We start from the raw sequence: 19,326 nt of genomic DNA on the forward strand, positions 1-19,326 counted from the left end.
TTTGAAGAATCGATTGGTTTGAAGAACTGCTAAAAAAACGATGGGTTTCGATCCTTTTCTACGACAAAGCAAGAGAGGGGAGGAGGTAAGTTCGACACTCTTCTCTCTTTTTTTTTCTTAATTCCCTAATCGAGATTAGGCTCTGATACCATGTAGAAATAAACGATTGTAGTAGAATGGCTTATTGATCCATGATCTCAAACCCTTTATTTATAATAAAGTGGAAAGTAGACTATTACAAGGAATAGAAGTTTACATGAATGCAAACTCTAATTTAATTCCTATACAAACTCTTATTAGACTCCTAATAGAATCCAACAGAGAGAAGTGTAGTGCATATTTAAAGACCAAAGAAACCATAGCAGCATACATGCAGCAAAAGGCTATTGCAGGTAATATGGACTTTCTCTAAGAAGAATCTCAAAATAGGATAGAAGGGTTAAATTGATCTCTGGTTTGGAACTCTGATACCATGTGGAAAAATGTCACCAAAACTTGGTGAAAAGTAAGGGGAGAGGGGGGGGGGAGGGGGGCACTAAAAAAGAGGCACAGCTCATTAGCAGCTCTCTGATAGAACCCCGATTATCTCCCTGAAATCTCCAGCGAACCGCCCTCTTTTCACTGCTGCAAACTACCAGAATGGACACCAAAAGTGGATCGCAACTAACACACAAGCAAACTAATGGAATTACTAAAATGAAATTGGGAATTCCCCTTACAATTCACCCCAATGTGCCTTCCCTAACAAAACCCAATGAACTCACCCCAGTTCACTACCACAAGAAAGCTTGTCCTAAACACCTAACTAATTTCTCTCCCCTTTCTAATTACAATTTCATGCTATATATACCCCCCATGAACTACCTTCCCATGTGACATGAATTATTTCATTACAACAAAAAACTACCCCTGTTCTAGAACCAAGGAGTGATGTCTTAATAATACTTCCCCCCCTGAAGTTTCATTTTGCCCTCAAGGTGAATTTGCGCCTGCACCAAAGTCCACCGTAAGCCTCCTCTGAAACCATGGCCTGGTCATCATCTTCATCATGGACCATCAGCACCTTGAGTTGTTTGTAGAGGCACTGATGGGTCTTAGAGTAGAGCACGTCACAACGAAAGTGTAGACCCTGATCCATCTTCGCTTTGAGTTCCTCCGGAGTTAACCAATGAGAATGCTGGTTCTTTGCCGAAGAGGTTGCCGCTGCCTGAGAAGAAGTTGGAGACAATGGGCTAGAAGGTGTTGAACTTGGATGTGTGGTTGGTTCGATTTGGTCGACCCAGTTGGGTTAATCCCCACCCCACTCATGTTTCCAGTCGCTGGGCTGGGCTTAGACCCATTCACAGTTACAGAGTTGATATTAAAAGCCCGGTGGGCAAGTGGCTGGACCGGCAAAATGGGCTGCACCATGGTGGGCCAATGAAGGCCTTTAAGGGCCCAGTTTCTTGCTTCCACAGCCTGGGCCAAATCCATAAGTTGGAGCAACCCATCGGGTTTGAAAAGTTGGACCTCGGCCCGTACTTCATCTGCCAACCCGAAAGAAAAGCCCCACGGAGCCATTTTTCGTTTCAACACCCTACTGCTGCAGCAAGGGTTTCAAATTTCTCCCTGAAATCGCCGACAATGATGCTTTGTCTGAGACTGATCAGGGCTTCTTGGGGAGTCTTTGTTGAGGCGAGACAAAACGATGCACTAGAGCTTCTTTCAATTCTTCCCAAGAAGACATCGATGCTTGCAGTTCCTGGAAGCGCAACTGTAGGATTCTACTAGGAGTCCAATTAGAGTTAGTATAGGAGTTAAATTAGAGTTTGAATTCATGTATAATTCTATTCCTTGTAATAGTGTACTTTCCACTTAATTATAAATAGAGGGCTTGAGATCATGGATCAATAAGCCATTCTACTACAATCTACTTTCTCAACATGGCATCAGAGCCTAAGTTCGATTAGGATCTTCTTTTTTTTTTTCCTTCCTTTTTTCAAACTTTCAAATCCATCGCAAACCATTGCAATTGGGTTTGACGGAGAGAAGAAGAGAACCACCACCACCGCTGCTTGTCGCTACTGCATCGCAAACCCCATGTTACTAAACTTGTCGCTGCCGGCAATTCTTTTCAGTACCGTCTCAAGGGAAGAACAAGAATGAGAAAAAAGAGGAAACCGTAAGAGAAAAAGCTGCTCTGCGTTGCTTGCACTATCGCTGCTTCGCTTCCTGCGTCAAGAACAGATTCCACGCCTGTTGGTTGTTGCTTCTTGCTTCCAGATCGCCGCTTCCCGCTCCAAGAATATACTCGCAGCCAACACAGTTTTCTTCTGAATCGCAGAATCGCAGAATACAAACAGTTCTGGCCCATTGCTTGTCTGAATCACAATATATCGATCGTCTAATCACACCCGAATCGCAGAATATTGATCGTCTAATCACAGTGAGTTTTCTCAGGTTTTTTTTCTTCTGAAACTCTTTGTCTCCGTCAAATTTCTTCATCTGATTCTTTCTTTTGAACCTTCAATCAAGCCCTAACTTGTATCGAATCAAGCCCCAACTTGTATCGAATCATACCTAGTTTCTTTTCTCCCTTAGCTACCGTTCTATTTGCCCAGAAAAAAGAAAAAAAAAAAAAAAGAAAAAAAAAAAAGGGGGAAGAAACAGAATACGATGGTTGAGGGACTTCTTCGGTAAACTTACTTTTCCCAAGGACCTACATGCAAATTCACATAATTTTAGGGGTTTAGTTGTAAACTCAGATAATTACAGGGGGCCTATTTGTAATTTCAAATAGTTCCAGGGACCTATTTGTAATTTCATCTTTTCCAATGACACTTGGGAGATGGTTACACTTCCTCCAAGAAAAAAACCAATGGGCTGCAAACGGGTATTTGTGGTTAAACAAAATATGGATGGATTAGTCAACAAGTTGAAAGCTAGACTAGTTGCAAAGGGGTTTACCCAGACCTATGGGATTGATTATCAAGAGACCTTTGCCCCTGTTGCGAAACTAAACACTATCGAGTTCTATTTTCTTGTAGCTGTGAACAAAGACTGGACCTTGCACCAACTAGACGTAAAGAATGCCTTCTTACAAGGGGAGTTAGCAGAAGAGGTCTATATGGAAATCCCACATGGTTTCTCTGATGACAATACTGCAGGGAAAGTTTGTCGGTTGAAGAGGTCAATTTATGGATTAAAACAGTCTCCTAGATGTTGGTTTGGACGCCTCTTGAAGGCAATGACTTCTATTGGGTACAAGCAAAGCAATGCTGATCATACACTATTTGTCAAGAAGTCAGGTACTAACATCACACTTCTCATTGTCCATGTAGACGATATTGTCATCACAGGGAATGATGGTGAAGAAATTCAAAAGTTGAAAGGCTTTCTTGGCAGAGAGTTTGAAATTAAAGATTTAGGGAAGTTACAGTATTTCTTAGGGATTAAGGTGGCTTGATCAAATAAAGGTATATTCCTATCCCAAAGAAAGTATGTCCTAGATCTATTATCAGAAGTGGGAATGTTGGGGGGTAAAGCAGTTGATACCCCTATTGAAGCTGGAACTAAACTTAAAGAAAAAGAGGGAGAACCAGTGGACAAAGGAATACCCAAGGCTGGTAGGGAAGCTTATTTACTTGTCTCACACCAGGCCAGACATCGCTTATGCTATAGGGATAGTGAGCCAATTCACGCATGATCCATATTTAGCTCATATGAAGGTTGTTACAGAATACTACAGTATTTGAAGGGCACTCCTAGAAAAGGAATACTTCTATCACCCACTGATAATCTAAAAGTAGAAGCATACACTGATGCAGACTGTGTTGGATCTCCAGACAGGAAGTCAATTTCAGGTTACTGTACCTTTGTTGGAAGTAATCTAGTTACTTGGAGAAGTAAGAAACAAAATGTGGTAGCTTTATCTAGTACCGAAGCTGAATATAGAGCTATGGTTCATGGAGTTTGTGAGCTACTATGGTTGAAAGGCTTGCTGCAAGATATTGGAGTCTAAGTTCCAAACCCTATAATGTTATATTGTGACAACAAAGCTGCTATTAGTATTGCTAATAATCCAATGCAACATGATCAAACTAAGCACATTGAAATTGATAGGTTTTTTGTCAAAGGAAAATTGGAACAAGGGCTTATCTGCATGCCTTTTGTAAGATCTGGAGACCAAGTAGTAGATGTTTTCACTAAGGGTTTGAAAGAAAGAGATTTCCTTCCTATTGTAGGCAAGTTGGGCATGACTAATATCTATGCCTCAACTTGAGGGGGAGTGTAGGATTCTACTAGGAGTCCAATTAGAGTTAGTATAGGAGTTAAATTAGAGTTTGAATTCATGTATAATTCTATTCCTTGTAATAGTGTACTTTCCACTTAATTATAAATAGAGGGCTTGAGATCATGGATCAATAAGCCATTCTACTACAATCTACTTTCTTAACAGCAACCGAGAGCAGGCCACCAAGACACAACGTCGCCACCCTAAGGATCTCTTCTCCTTCCAAACCGTAGAGGTGAAAGTACCTCTCAGCTTTAGCAATCCAGCCCCAAGGGTCCTCACCAGGGAAAATTGGCATCTCCAGTTGCCATAGGCAAAAGCTCTGTGGTTGCTACCCCCGTCAACAATAATCAGATCTGCACAACCACTTGGTTTTGCGTTTGTGCTAGTTGTCGGCAGTGGTGATTTTGGTTCTCCTCTTGGTGTCATTTCATCCGTTGGCGAGTCGATCTCCAAAGCTTTCCCATGCAGCAGTACATCCTTAGTTCAGATCTGAACTCAGTGTTACTTTGCTGCTGCTCCACAAATTGTTGCTTTATGAGCTCGAACGTGGAATCCATCGCAGCAAACTGGTTCTGGATCTCTCTCACTTTCTTCTCCAATGCTTCCACTCTTGCATCCATCCTCCCTCTAGTCATACCCTGGGATCTGAACCGCTCTGATACCACATTGATAGAACCCCGATTATCTCCCTGAAATCTCTGGCGAACTGCCCTCTTTTCACCACTGCAAACTACCGGAATGGACACCAAATGTGGATCGCAACTAACACACAAGCAAACTAATGGAATTACTAAAATGAGACTGGGAATTCCCCTTACAATTCACCCCACGATGCCTTCCCTAACAAAACCCAGTGAACTCACCCAAGTTCACTCACAAGCAAGCTTGCCCTAAGCACTTAACTCATTTCTCTTCCCTTTCTAATTACAATTTCACACTATATAAATTCCCACAAACTACCTTCCCATGTGACCCTCCCACATGAATTACTTCATTACCCCAAAACTACCCCCGTTCTACAACCTACAAGTGATGTCTTAACACTCTTCTTTTGAAAATTCATAATATTTAAAGTGTGGCCCAGAGAGCTTCAAAAAGCAGTGGTAGGAACCTTCCCAAAATCCAGGAGCATGAAAGTAGAAATTAATAAAAACTGAAAAAGGAAATACAGCATAAACAAAAAAGTTACTCTTCCTGTGAATACGTTTCACAACAGTGTTCATGTGAACAGTGCTCTGAACACCTTAATCTATAAGGTCTAACATCAACACCATTCAGAAGGGACACCAAAGGACATTAGCCACATTTTTTTTTAATCAATGGAAATATTTTGTTGAGACGATATCACCAGGATTTGGATTCACAATACTATCTTGACTAACTGAGAAAACAATGGATGCAGTTGGTTAGATGGAAAATTTTCTTCCATATTAGACTTTTAGAAATTGGGCAGTTTCAGTAAGGGAAAAAAAGTAGGAAGACAGCTTCACATTCAAAAGGCTGTTCATGACAATGAGAGCTTCAACTAATGAAATATGGAGCGTACCTCCCAAAAGGTTTAAGTTCCTTGCTCCTCTGGACTGATTTCCACTATCTTGCCAACCAATACACCACACATCTCCCTGTAAAGATGTCACAAAAATTATATAGAGCATGACAAATGATAGTAGAGATAATTTACAGAAAAGAGTATTGTATAACAAAAGAAAATCTGCATTTGAACAACTAAAAAATATTGAAGCCGAAGACAATTGCTTGCTGAGTTGGTTAGTGCTTTGCTGGTAGTATCAGCCCAATTCAGCCTTATCCCAATAAATCTTGTCGCCTACATATATCTTCTTTTTTCAATAAATGGAAGTCATGGTTTAAGATCTTGAGCTCGATAGGGATCTCAGTCCCTCAAGAAACCTAGACTTCACGAGATCTCGATGGAGTCTAGTAAAAGTCCCTGGTCAACTTGACCCAACTTGAGGGCCCATCTCGGTTGGTATTAGGACACAATTTGGGCAGCATTTGGTACTTGGCCTATTTTAGATTGTCTAAACATAGTGTTGGCCTTAGATTTGTGAAAACATGGGTACGTATGAGTTCCAACTTGACCCTGACTTTGAAACCAATATGCTAAAGAAGTAAACATGCCAACATATAAAACATGAAATACACAACCTGTTGAAATCCTGGATGAATGCCTGACTTATGCTAGTGTGACATAGTAGGCCTTTATTTATAACAGTAGAATGTAAGAATAAATACAATGATACCCGATGTGGGACTAAAAAACATAAATATTAAAACCACTCTAACAGACCAAACAACCCCTCTTACTTAGCTCTTGACTTACAACACTCCCCCTCAAGTTGGTGCATAGAGATATGTCATGCCAAACTTGCTGACAATAACTTGACACTTACACTCTTTGTGAACATATCAGCATGCTGATTGTTAGATGTGACAAAAGAAGTCTAAAGAAGCCCAGACTCAATTGTTTCTTGGATTAAATGCCTGTCAATTTCCACATGTTTGGTAGAACATGCTGAACTGGATTATGGGCGATGTTGATGGCTGATTCGATGTCAAAATACAGCCTCATAGGATCTTCTAGATCTGCCCCAAGTTCTTAAAGAAGGCCCTTCAACCATAACACTTCACAGATGCCTTGAGCTAAAGCCCTAACTCCACTTCAACACTTGACCGAGCCACTACAACTCGTTCTTTGCTCCTCCATGACACCAAGTTACCCCCACATAAGCACAATAGCCAGAGGTAGATCTCCAATCACCTGGCATTCTGCCCAGTCTGCATCTATGTATGCTTTAACTTTAAGATGTCCCTGAAAATAAATTAGGATACCTTTCCTTGGAGATGCCTTCAAATACCTCAAGATGTAGTATACTACATCAAGAAGTGAAGAGGAAGGATTGTGTATACACTGACTGACAAGGCTAATTGCAAAAGTGATATCTGGCCTAGTGTGTGACAAATAAATCAACTTCCCAACTAATTTTTAATAGTTGGTTTTGTCAATTGGTTCTCCTTCCTTAGCTTTCAAGTGTTGATTAGGTTCCATGGGGGTCTTTGCAGGTCTACACCCTAGCATTTCAGTCTCTTCTAATAGGTCCAAAGTGTACTTTCTGTGAGAGAGAGAGAGAGAGAGAGAGAGACCATTAGCAAAGTAAGCCAACTCCAACCCGAGAAAGTACCTGAGCTTACACATGTCTGTTATCTCAAATTCTGTCCCCAAAAAGTTCTTCAACGCTGTATTTTCTTCCTCACTGCTTCCTGTGATGACAATATCGTCCACATACAAAAGGAGTATTGTAGTATAACTATATAAGATCCATCCCATTTGATAAATAGGGTATGGTCTGCATTATTTTGCCTGTAGCCATAAGAGACCATTGCCTTGTGGAATCTTCCAAACCAAGCCCTAAGGGACTGCTTTAGACCATATAAGGTTCTTCTTAATCTTCACACTTTCCCATGGGTCTTTGCACTAGAATAGCCAGGGGGCATATCCATATACACTTCTTCCTAAAGCTCTCTATGTAGGAAAGCATTCTTCACATCTAATTGTTGAAGACTCTATCCTTAATTTACAGCACATGAGAGAATAGCCCAAAAAATATTCATCTTGGCAATAGGGGCAAAAGTCTCCTAGTAGTCAATGTCATAAGTTTGAGTAAATCTTGGCTACCAGCCTTGCCTTATACCTCTCAATGGTTCCATTTGCCTTGTGTTTTATTACAAACACCCATTTACACTTAACAGTCTTCTTCCCTGCAGACAAAGATACCAAATCCCATGTTTTATTTTTTCCAAGGGCTTGCATTTCCTCATCCATAGCTTTCTTCCAATCTAGGTGAGACACTACCTCCTGCCATAAGTTAGGGATAGACGTAGAAGACAAAGAGGAAATAAAGCTTTCAAATTCTAGGGATAGAGACTGATATGACACATAGTTAGAAATAGGGTGCTTGGTGTAGGTACATCATTGTTTTCTTCATGCAATAGGCAAATTAAGATCAGAGACAGACTCACCAAGAGGAGTGGTTGTTTCAGGACAAGGATCTAGTGCTCCAATTGTTATGGCTCAAAGGGGGGAATTTTCTGCTTCCTTTGGTAGGTCTTCAAAGGAGTTCTAGACTCTGAACTTCCCCTGCACATCATCCGCCAGTTATTCTTGTCCAATCACTCCATCTTCCAATGAAAATTTTGCCAAAGGAGACTCAATAATAGGAACCTTCAAAAGGAATTTCAAAGAACACCGGAGCATCTTCACTAATACTCTCCCCCTAAAGAAGAGTGTGGGAAAGAAAGGAGAACCTGTTCTTGAAAAACAACGTCCATTGACACAAAAAATCAAGGAGAACCAAGATAGTAACATTTATACCCCTTTTGCGTGGGGAAATAACTTAAGAATATACACCGTAACCCTCAAGGGTCTAGCTTACAATAACTATGATGGTTGCAAACAAATGCAACAAATCCAAAGACCTTACGAGGAGCATTAAAGTTGGTTGTCCCTAAGAGAACCTCAAGAGGACAGTGCTGGTGTAAGACATGAGAAGGCATCCTATTAATTAGATAAGTGGCACCGCATCACCCCAAAACCGAGGGGGCACATCCATAGTACACATAAGAGATCGTGCCACCTCCAAAAGATGCTTATTTTTGCACTTTGCTACCCCATTTAGGTAGGTGTATCTACATAACTGGTTTGATAGATAATCCCATAATCAACATAGTAAGAGGGAAAACCACCACCTAAAATTCAGTCCCATTAACCACCACCTAAAATTCAGTCCCATTATCCGTCCTAAGGGTTTATATTACAACTTCAAACTGGGTCTTAACCATATTATAGAAATTCTGGAAACAAGAAAAAACATCACTTTTTTTGTGTAAGAGATAAATCCATACAGTTCTAGTGTAACAAACCAACGATGGCCAGAGAAGGACCCCACACATCAAAATGAATAACAAAAAAAATGAACTTAACTGCTATTATTAGAAATAGGATAAATGTCTAGTTTGCTTGGCCAAAATACAAGCATCACAACGAAAATCATTCAAGTTACACCTTTTAACTAAATCATGAAATAGTCTACACAAAATTGACAAGTGAATGTGGCTAAGAAGATTATGCCACTGTAACTATGGAAAGAACTGATGGAGAACCGTCCAATAAGTACAACCCCCCTTCTGTTTACTACTGCCAATTGTATGCCTTGTTTCCAAGTCATGAAAAATACAATGAGCTGGAAGAAAGTTACTTTGCAGTTTATATTACAGGTTAGGCTACTAATGGGCAATAAATTAGCCAAAAATTTAGGAACATGCAAAACAGAAGAAAGGGTGAGTGTAGGTGAACAAATAATGGAGCCCTTTCCAGAAATAGGTGTCAGGGATCCATAAGCTATTTGAACATCTTGAACAAAAGGAATAAAAGAATAAGTGTGAAATAAAGAAGAAGAGCCTGTCATGTGGTCGGTTGCACTGGAGTCAATTATCTAGGAGGGATAAATAGAATTGACATTGTGACAACCAAAAATACCTGTAAGAGGCTGGGACCAGAGGTAAAGGAACGACAGATGCTACACTCGCACTGGGAGTCGACCCAAAAGAGGATCCATCAAGCCTAGCCATCAGCTGACGACAGAGATTCTGGATCTTGTTTGAGGGCATAGGTGCTGGAGTACTCGGATGTTCTGGAATAACCTCATTCGAAGATGCAGGATTGTTGCCCCTACTTTCACTCTTACCGAGCATGGGAACTTGCTTGACGTCACGTAACTTCCAACACTTATTCTTTGTATGGTGTTCCTTCCCACAATATTCACACTTCATAGGAGACCGAGAATCACCAGAACTAGGTTTAGGATTACTAGAACCAACAACTAATGCAAACCTATCAGTAGTTTGTATATGCACCATAGTCATCTGCCTACTGGCCTCTGTATCCACCATGGCATATGCTTGCTCTAGAGAGGGAAAGGGCTCACAGGAAAGGATGCGTGCCCAAATCTGATTATACTCAAAGTTTCATGAACTAGAAGCTTGTCCTCCCACTTTTGATAAGCAATAGCATCTTCAGCATTCTTTGGTGTAAATTTTCTATAGAAATCCAAGATTTGGTAATATCCTCGAAGTGTATTAAAATATTGAAAAAGAGTAAGGTCTTTCTATTGCAACTGATGAATCTTTTGTCTGATTTCAAAGCATTGTGCATCATTACCTACCTACTCTGGAGGATGTATCTTAAGCAACCTTCCAAATAGTAGTAGCATCTGGGAAAAGGAGTTAGCTCTCTGCTATGCTTGGATTGATGGAATTAAGAAGAAATCGCATAACCAAACATTAATTTGTATACCACTTGGTAAATTGTGGACCAAGAGAGGAAGGCTTGGTAGAAGTCCCATCAAGATGGCCAGAAAGACCAAGAGCACCAATTGCTAAAGAGACAAAACAAGACCACCGAAGATAATTGGTCCCGTTGAGCTTGACTGTAGTCATCTGAAATAGAGATAACTCACAATCCTGAGGAATAGATGAAGTGGGAAATTCATCAGAGACACCAAAAGAAGATTTGTGTGCATTTTCAGCCATCACAAGGACAAGGGATTAAGTATGGATGAAGCAGAAAATTATTGGAGTAAAACTACTCACTACTTCAAGTATGTCATAATCAGAATTTTTAGGATGAAAAAAAAAATTCAGATCATAAGAACAAAGAGATGATGGACACAGAAGCACTATGTGAGGAGACTAGTAGTTATGGGACCATCAAATGCAGCAAGGAAGGCTAGGCAATAGGCCTAGAAGAGTCACTAGAGGCTTGCGGTTCTTCTAGGAACTACCGTAGGTGATGAAAAAGGGGAAAAAGGGTTTCGATCACCCTAGGAGTATCGCAAGGTGTTGACGATATTTCTAGGGTTAAGGATGAAGCAGAAAATTATTGGAGGAGTAAAACTACTCACTACTTCAAGTATGTCATAATCAGAATTTTTAGGATAAAAAAAAAATTCAGATCATAGGAACAAAGAGACGATGGACCCAGAAGCACTATGTGAGGAGACTAGTAGTTCTGGGACCATCAAATGGAGCAAGGAAGGCTAGGCAATAGGCCTAGAAGAGTCACTAGAGGCTTGCGGTTCTTCTAGGAACTACCGCAGGTGATGAAAAAGGGGAAAAAGGGTTTCGATCACCCTAGGAGTATCGCAAGGTGTTGGCGATATTTCTAGGGTAAATCACAGCAGGTAGAAGGGGAGGGTGAAGGGTCTCGATGGCCCTAGAAGAGTTGCCTAGAGCTATTGTAGGTGAGCTTGAGGGGCCGTGATGGTGGTAGAGGCTGCTGGAGGTGTCAGCGATGGTAGGGAAGAAGGTTTAGTGATGGCGGAAGTTTTTCTGGTGTTTTCTAATGTCTGCGATAAAGGTTAAGGCCCTGATTTGACATGGCTCGGATACTATGTTGAAATCCTGCATGAATCTTGACTTATGCCAGTGTGACGTAGCAAGCCTTTATTTATAACAGTAAAACATAAGAATTAGTACAATGATACCCAATGTGGGACTAAAAAAACATAAATAATAAAATCACTCTAATAGAACAAAATGCCCCTCACTTAACTCTTGACTTACAACACAACCATTACTTGATATAAATGAAAACATAAAGGTTTAAAGTCAAATAATACATTAAACAGTTCAGTTGTCAACAAATTTCACGTTAAAACATTGGTGTACTTATAAGTTACACCACGACAGCACAAGTAAAATCATTAACTTAGCAGGTCTACCAACTCTGCTTCACTAGCACCAGCACCAGCACCAGCACCACCTCCACCAGTGTAGAACACAGTTCTAAATAAAATTAAGTTTGGGGAGAACACTTACCTTGCTTCAAGATTGGCTTAAAAAACAGTAGATCTTTGTTGTAGGTGAGCTAAATAGCTTGTTGATGCAGCCTAGGTAGAGATTTTACCAACTTTTTTTTGGATGAAACGAAAGCAAGACAACAAGTTCTTTAAGAAGAAGACCGAAAAGCAGAACTAAGACCCCAGGAGACAACAATGAGCCTGTTCCTTGGGGTATCATCAACAGGGGGATGGGGAATAGCTATCAGCCTAGAATAAACATCAAAATAGATGGCACTCCAAATCCTATCTATGGATCGGGATTTGGAAGTCCATCTCCTAAGATTGCGCTCCCACCAAAGGTGATGGATCAAGGCACAATACACTAGCTTACCAATCAGATTGCAAATGGAAGTGCCTGAAAAGGTTCTCAAAATCCAAGACCAATCTCGAAAAAACCCATAGGATCGCCTCGAACAGGGCCAAATGGAAGAAATGGTTTTTCCCTAAATAGATCTGGAGAAGGGGCAAGGAAAGAAAAGGTGCTCAAGGTTCTCTAAACCATTCCAACAAAGGATGCAATTGGGAAAAGGTTCTCTAAACCGTTCCCCAGAACTTTCTAGTGAAAAATCCGGCTAAAACACCAAACCAGCAAGGGCAAAAGAAGTGTTGAGACAATTCAAGAAGAGTAGAGATCTCGATTAGATGTGGTAATTTTAAAAATTAGGTTCAATTGAGATCTTGTGAGATATGAGATCTCGAATTAACTGAGGATTTCAGCTGTCTTGTATTTTTCTGGGATCGTCTCGATTCGCATAAGATCTCGTCTTGAGGTCTCAGTAAAACGAGATGTTGGCAAGATCAAACAAGACCTTGAACCGTGATGAAAGTGGAGAAATCAAAAACCCGTGGTAAAAGGTTTGGCTAATGGTTCTTTAATGTCGGCTAGTGGAACTGATGCAGCAACCTGCTCCTTCATCTGGATTTAGGACTCATAGCATAAAAGTTCTAGCAATTCAGGAATAAAAATCCAGTCAGGAAGTAACAACAATAAGTTGTAAAATAAGTTATTATGGCCGTAACTTTTTCAGTTATTGTTTTTCTCTAATTTTCTGTCAGCATTTGTTTGTAAATAATTGTTCATAACTCCTTTCTTTTCTTTTCTTTTTGGCTGTTCATTTTTATGTGAAGAATTATGATTCATGAATACATGGGGAATTTGGTAATATTATTTCCTAACTAATGGTTTATGTAAAATAGAGACGGGAGTTTTCTTGTAATTACCTAATCATACTTTCTTATAAATAAAAGAGATAGTCAGTAGCATACTGATGCAAGGAACAAAAAATGGTGGGGGTCTAGGTTGGCAGACCTTATAGAATAAAATCTTTTCAAACACTGTATGATAGGACCTCAAAATTCATTATTTCAACCTGACGCAAAAGATATGATTCAAGAAAAGACACCTAAGTGACCATCCTACTCTTGGCATGCTACATTGTATTTGAATAACCACAACCCTCAATTGAATCAAATTGAACTTTGATGGATGCACTTTGTGGACCTGTGGTATATGGCCTAATCGGAGGACTTCCCGATAAATTTGCACAGATAATATATTTTAGTGCATAGTCAAGACCAATATGGAAGGAAGTTACCAAGCATGATCCCATCATCCAAAGAGACGCAATTTTCTTCAGTGTTTTTGAGTTTTTTAGAGAAGTTATCCATGAGGGGATCCTCTAACGACAAAAATCTAGGGTCTCTCTAAACAACCAAGTTATCAACAACTGGATCTTACAAGGACAGAAATCCAGCATCTCCTGCTGCCATGGACTTACACAATTTTAATTCTTAAGCCCTCCTGCCTCCTGAAACATCTTAAAACTCCTCTAGATTAGAGACCTCCGCATCCATTTAGCATTCACACCAAAAACTTATCTTTCAGGATATGTAACGGGTAAGCCCAACAAGATATTGTCATAAGTTTTTTTTCAACCAAGGTTAAAGTTATGTGAACCAGGGATCTAGGGTTTAATTGACTGATGCAAGCCCTAGATCTAAGTTCACCCTCAGGATCTTTCTCAAGTGAATCAGCAGTAAACTAGGCTTTATAATACCTTACAGTTGAAGGAATAGGGCTGTTATGTGGAATTAGGGTTTAGAAAAGGGTAGGGAGGGATTCGGCTATGGGGTTTGGAAGCTAGTGTTATGAAATTCAAGTCTTGCATCTTGCTGTATTTTTAAGTTCAGAACTAAATTCAAAGTCTAGGGTTTAGAAAATTAGGGTTTCTAGGGTTTGAACTAGGGTTAGTGTTAGGGTCCAATTAGGGTTGAGGGAAAATTATCCTAAAAGGGCTTAGGGTTTGGATGAGAAGTTGAAAATTAGGTTTTTGAAGCTTTAAAGTTTTAGGGTTTTCTAATGAAGAAAGAGTGCAGAAATTCTACAGTCTAGATGAGGGAAAGGGGTGGGGGTAGGGATTGAGTGTGAGTGAGGGAATGGGGACGGTAATCCTAAAAGCGTGAGGGATTTGAGGGTGGGGCTTAGGACATATAGGAGAACTAGGGTTTAGGGGGGTTAGGAGTAATTCTGGTTTTTAATTTTCTGGGTTTCCTATGCTGCCGCTAGTAAGAAGGAAGGAAGAAGAAGAAAAAGAGAAGGGAGGGGCTGGGGTTTGATGATCTAGGGCTGTGAAGGGAAAATATTAAGGGATTAAGGGCGATGGAAGGGTAGGGTGGATGGGTGATGAATGATATGTGATTTTTTTTTTTTTTTTTTTTTTTTTTTTTTGGGGGGGGGGTGAAGCTGTAGTTACCAGTTTAGGGTTTGGGGATGGGGAAAGGAGATTGCGGATGGGAGAAGGAAGAGGGAAGGGGCAGGGTTAGGGGTGGGGTATCTTAAACTTGAAGGTTGCAAGGGACTCAACAGCAGCCACAAGTCCCCTAAAAGGGAACACATGACTTCTAAGCTCTTCCTCCTTCAATTTCAAACTTTATTCATAAACAAAATCTGATTTTTGCAAGCTAGAGAGCTTTATTTATGGCCTTTGATGAAAGAACTCGTACTAGGACTCAAACTTAGAAGGTGACTCTAATTAGGATTCTACTTGGCTTCAAACTCACATTCATACAAGGAATCCGTAACACAACCTAAAATGATCCAAATTGCAAAATAAGAGTAGATCCAAGAGAGTAAGGAGTTTCATTTTTCTCAAGGAGGATGTAAGGAGTTAGTGGAACTCTCCGATGGCCTCCCCACCCCCCTCTGATCCCACTGGCACCCCCCTTGACCCCTCCGATGACCCATTGAACTCCTCCTACACCCCTGACCCACTCCCTTCCATCTCTCCATCTAAACCCTAGAATTTCCTCTTTACTTCCTCCACCTCTAACTCCATCACCAATGACTGCAACCTTTCTTTCATCCCCACTACTCCCTCATCGATTACCCCTATTGCTCACTGCCCTGCCTCTGCTACCAAGGAGAGTATCCTTCTTTGGCAATCAGCCATTGTTGGATAGTTTCTTGGCCCTTCTCCCCTTGCTGCTAGTGTAAAAACCCTCTTTATCCAAGCAATGGAAAACAATAGAATCTTTAGACTTTTTTCTCTCGACTCTGGCTTCTTTCTTTTCAATTTCCACTCCTCTCTGACTGCAAAGCCCGTGCTCTTGAAGGTTCCCCTCGGTCGTCGGTAAATCCCCTATTTTCCTCCGGCCATGGTATCCTTTAATGCCCCTCCACAGGGTTGACTTCAGCACAATCCCCCTGTGGATCAATCTCCCCGGTCTCCCTCTAGATTTATAGAATATTGAATATCTCAACCGTATCGGATCTGCCATTGGAAGACCTTTCTACATTGATTGTAAAACATTCAACTTCAAAAGACTCTCCTTTGTCTGCATTTATGTTGAAGTGTCTGCTACTCTTCCTCTCCCATCCTCCATCTCCACTGTTGATGATAATGGGCTCAACTATAGTCATTGTTGGGAAATGCCATGTCAGCATTTGCCACATCAGCCTCCATTGGTTTTGATGATAACAAACATGAATTACTAATGGCTATATTGAGTTGTGTTGTTTTAGTTCAAGATGAGAACAAGTGGACCAACTCCAAGTCAAAGTCATATGTTCATGCTCAAGTCAAGCCCAAGCCAAGATCATGCCAAGATGGACATGAAGATGGACATAAAGTCTAAGTCAAGATAACCATGCCAAGATGGAAATGAAGATGATCGTGAAGAATGAAGTACAAAAAGACTCAAGAACTTCAATGATCAAAACTTAGATGAAGTTTGGACTTGGGACACTTCCATATGCACCCAAATGTAATTGAATGTAATCATGTGCATATCATGTCCATGGAAGAAAATTCGATCGAAATGGTCGAAATTTCGATCGAAATGCCTGCAAAAATCCAACTCGAAACGAAATATAGTAGTAGGCACAAAATGTATAATTTCGGTCGATACGAGTCGATATTTCGACCTGATACCATATCGGGCCGAAACGACACTTGCGCAGCTTATAAAATACCCAAAATCGACCCAGTTTCGCCATTTCGACGCTGTTTCGACATTTCAAGCCATATTGCCAGAGCTATTTCGACCTCATTTTGCAATTTTTGCTGATTTCTCTTGCTTTCATCCCATTCTACACCTAATTTCTAGTATTCCATTTCCTTCAAACACTTGATTTGCTCCTCCATTTGTGCATTTTCTCAAATCTTGCAAGGTGAGTAACCAACTTCCTCATTTTTTTATTTTTGTTTCATTTGTGCCTTAAATCATGTTAGATTGCTTCCAAATTTATATATGTTTACTTTAGAGTGATGCTCTATGAATTTGTAGTGTCAAAATTATTTTTTGATTCTTCCTACTATTTTTTTATTTTTCTGTTATTAAAAATTATTTACTAAATTATGTATATTGTTAAAAATGTTTATGTATAGTACATGTATAAGCTTCAAATGAATGTATGTGAGAGTTGAGACACCATATTGCTGTGATGGTGTTGAATTCATTTTTTTTTTTCTGTTAATTATGTAATTTTACTGTATTTAATATATATTTAAATATTAAAAAAATAATTAATTTCTGTTTTAAATTTAAAAATAGGAGAGTATTAGTGGAAGCATGTATGCAATTTTTTGAGCATGTTGTGGATATTTTTAAGATAGTTAGTGTGTATTTTATATATTTTAAAATTATTTATATATTAAAAAATACTTATATAGTTATACATATATATATATATATATATATATATATATATATATATATATATATATATATATATATATATATATATATTTATATTTAAAAATAGGAGGTTATTATTAGAAGCATGTATGTCATTTTTGGAGCATATTGTGGAGCTTTTCAAGATACTTAGTGTGTGTTTCTTGTATCAGGCACTCTATTTTAAAGATGTCAGACATAGCTTGGGATCATGGGAGGCCACTGACAGCTGATAAGAGGAAGAGCGAGTGTAATTACTATAAGAAACAAATAGGAGGAGGTAGGGCCACTAGATTGAAGGTGCATCTAGCTGGTGGCAACAGGGATGTAACAGGGTGCCCAAAGGTGCCTGTAGAGGTCAAGAAGGCAATGGCCTCATATATTAGTGGTACAAAGGAAAAGAGAAGAGAACACAGAGGGATGAGTTTGAGGATGCCTGCTTAGATGACCTTCCAGATCCTGAGGGTTATGGTAGGGATGAGCCAGAGACAGTGACCACGATCCGTAGGCCGATCACCGAGGAGGGCGATGATGATGAGTAGGGAGCAACAGAGGATTGATGACATCAAGAGGCAACGAGAGGGGTCGGGTTATGGGTCCTCTCAGAGAGCCGATAGGTATGGGAGGCATAGGTGGCTCCCAAGTCCCTATGAGGAGGTCTCAGAGTGTGAGGCAGGAGGCTCCTATCCCACGGGCCCCTACAAGGGGTCGAGCTTCCTCAGCACATCCTACAGATCCGGATCTTGAGATTCTTCGCAATGATCCGGCCCTATTTGCGAGGCCTAAGCATAAACAGAGAAAGTTGAAGCACTTATGGGGGAGTGTGAAGGAGAAAGTGAGGATGGCTTTCTCCAAATGGGCGCATTACCATAGTGTTCCAGCACATACAGCCCAGGGGCCCTACTACAGAGATATGATTGAGCGGATAGGCGGGGGAATTGGGAGTGGTGTACTGGGGCCCCACTCTATATGAGATATATAATGTGTATTTGCCTAAGCATAAAGAAGACATAAATGAGTACATTAAGGGATTAAAGCCCATGTGGAATCATTATGGAGTGACTCTGATGGCTGATGGTTGGACTGGTCCCACTAGACAGTCCATCATCAATTTCATGTTGAATTGTGATGGGAGGACAAACTTACTCTAGCACACATATTTGCTGCAGTAGATAGGATGAAGCAGCAAGTTGCTCAGGTCCACCCACGCGGCAACAAGAAAGTCCTTCAAATCATCAACAGTAGATGGGAGTCTATATTGCAGCATCCACTGCATAAGGCTGGTGAGTTGTTAAGTCTAGTATTTAATTTAATTTTCATTATGTTATCATACTATTAAGCATTAACTATTCCCTTTTATGACATACTATTTAAATCCCAAGTACCATTACAAGGACAATCTTAGGATGAGGCAAGATTTGATGGATGCTGTCCAAACTGTAGTGGAGAAGTTCGAACCGGATACAGCTAAACAAGCAGTCATCCTTATGGAGGTGAGATAGTGATCAGAATCATTTGATATTCACAATTTGTAGTTTTATACTAAGTCATTAACCTAGTAACTACTAACTAGTTATTGTTTTTTCTCTTAATATATTAAATAAAGGCTTTTAGGGATGCCACTGGGAGCTTCGGTCGTGCTGTGGCCGTATCAGGACAGGAAACTGGCCCTGCGGGTAAGTTCATTCATTTATTTCATTAGTACATTTAATTATTATATTCTATCTTTAATTTAGTTACTTAAGTATTAAAATGACTTGGAGTCTATGTTTGTTGCAGCTAAGTGGTGGTTGCAATTTGGACGTGATTCACATAACTTGAGTAGGATTGCAAGCAAAGTGCTCTCCCAAACATGTTCTGCCACTGGTTGTGAGCGAAATTGGAGCACCTTCAGCCTCATTCACTCGAAGAGGCGCAACTGATTGGGTGTGAAGCGTCTAGAGGACCTTGTCTACCTAC

The 19,326-nt window shown here is 40.2% G+C and overlaps 1 protein-coding gene across 1 annotated transcript in view; it reads right to left on the minus strand.

Annotated features, from left to right (window-relative positions):
- LOC149010202 (aspartic proteinase 36-like) overlaps positions 1-19,326 on the minus strand; it is a 66,263-nt gene that overhangs the window by 8,152 nt on the left and 38,785 nt on the right. The window contains exon 8 of the mRNA XM_089160354.1: positions 5,823-5,898. Coding sequence (XP_089016480.1) covers positions 5,823-5,898 — 76 coding nt within the window. The remainder of the gene's footprint in view (positions 1-5,822; positions 5,899-19,326) is intronic.

This window comes from Hakea prostrata, chromosome 7, assembly GCF_041222555.1.
Source record: "Hakea prostrata isolate BN-2017 chromosome 7, UWA_Hpros_2, whole genome shotgun sequence".
NCBI lineage: Eukaryota > Viridiplantae > Streptophyta > Magnoliopsida > Proteales > Proteaceae > Hakea > Hakea prostrata.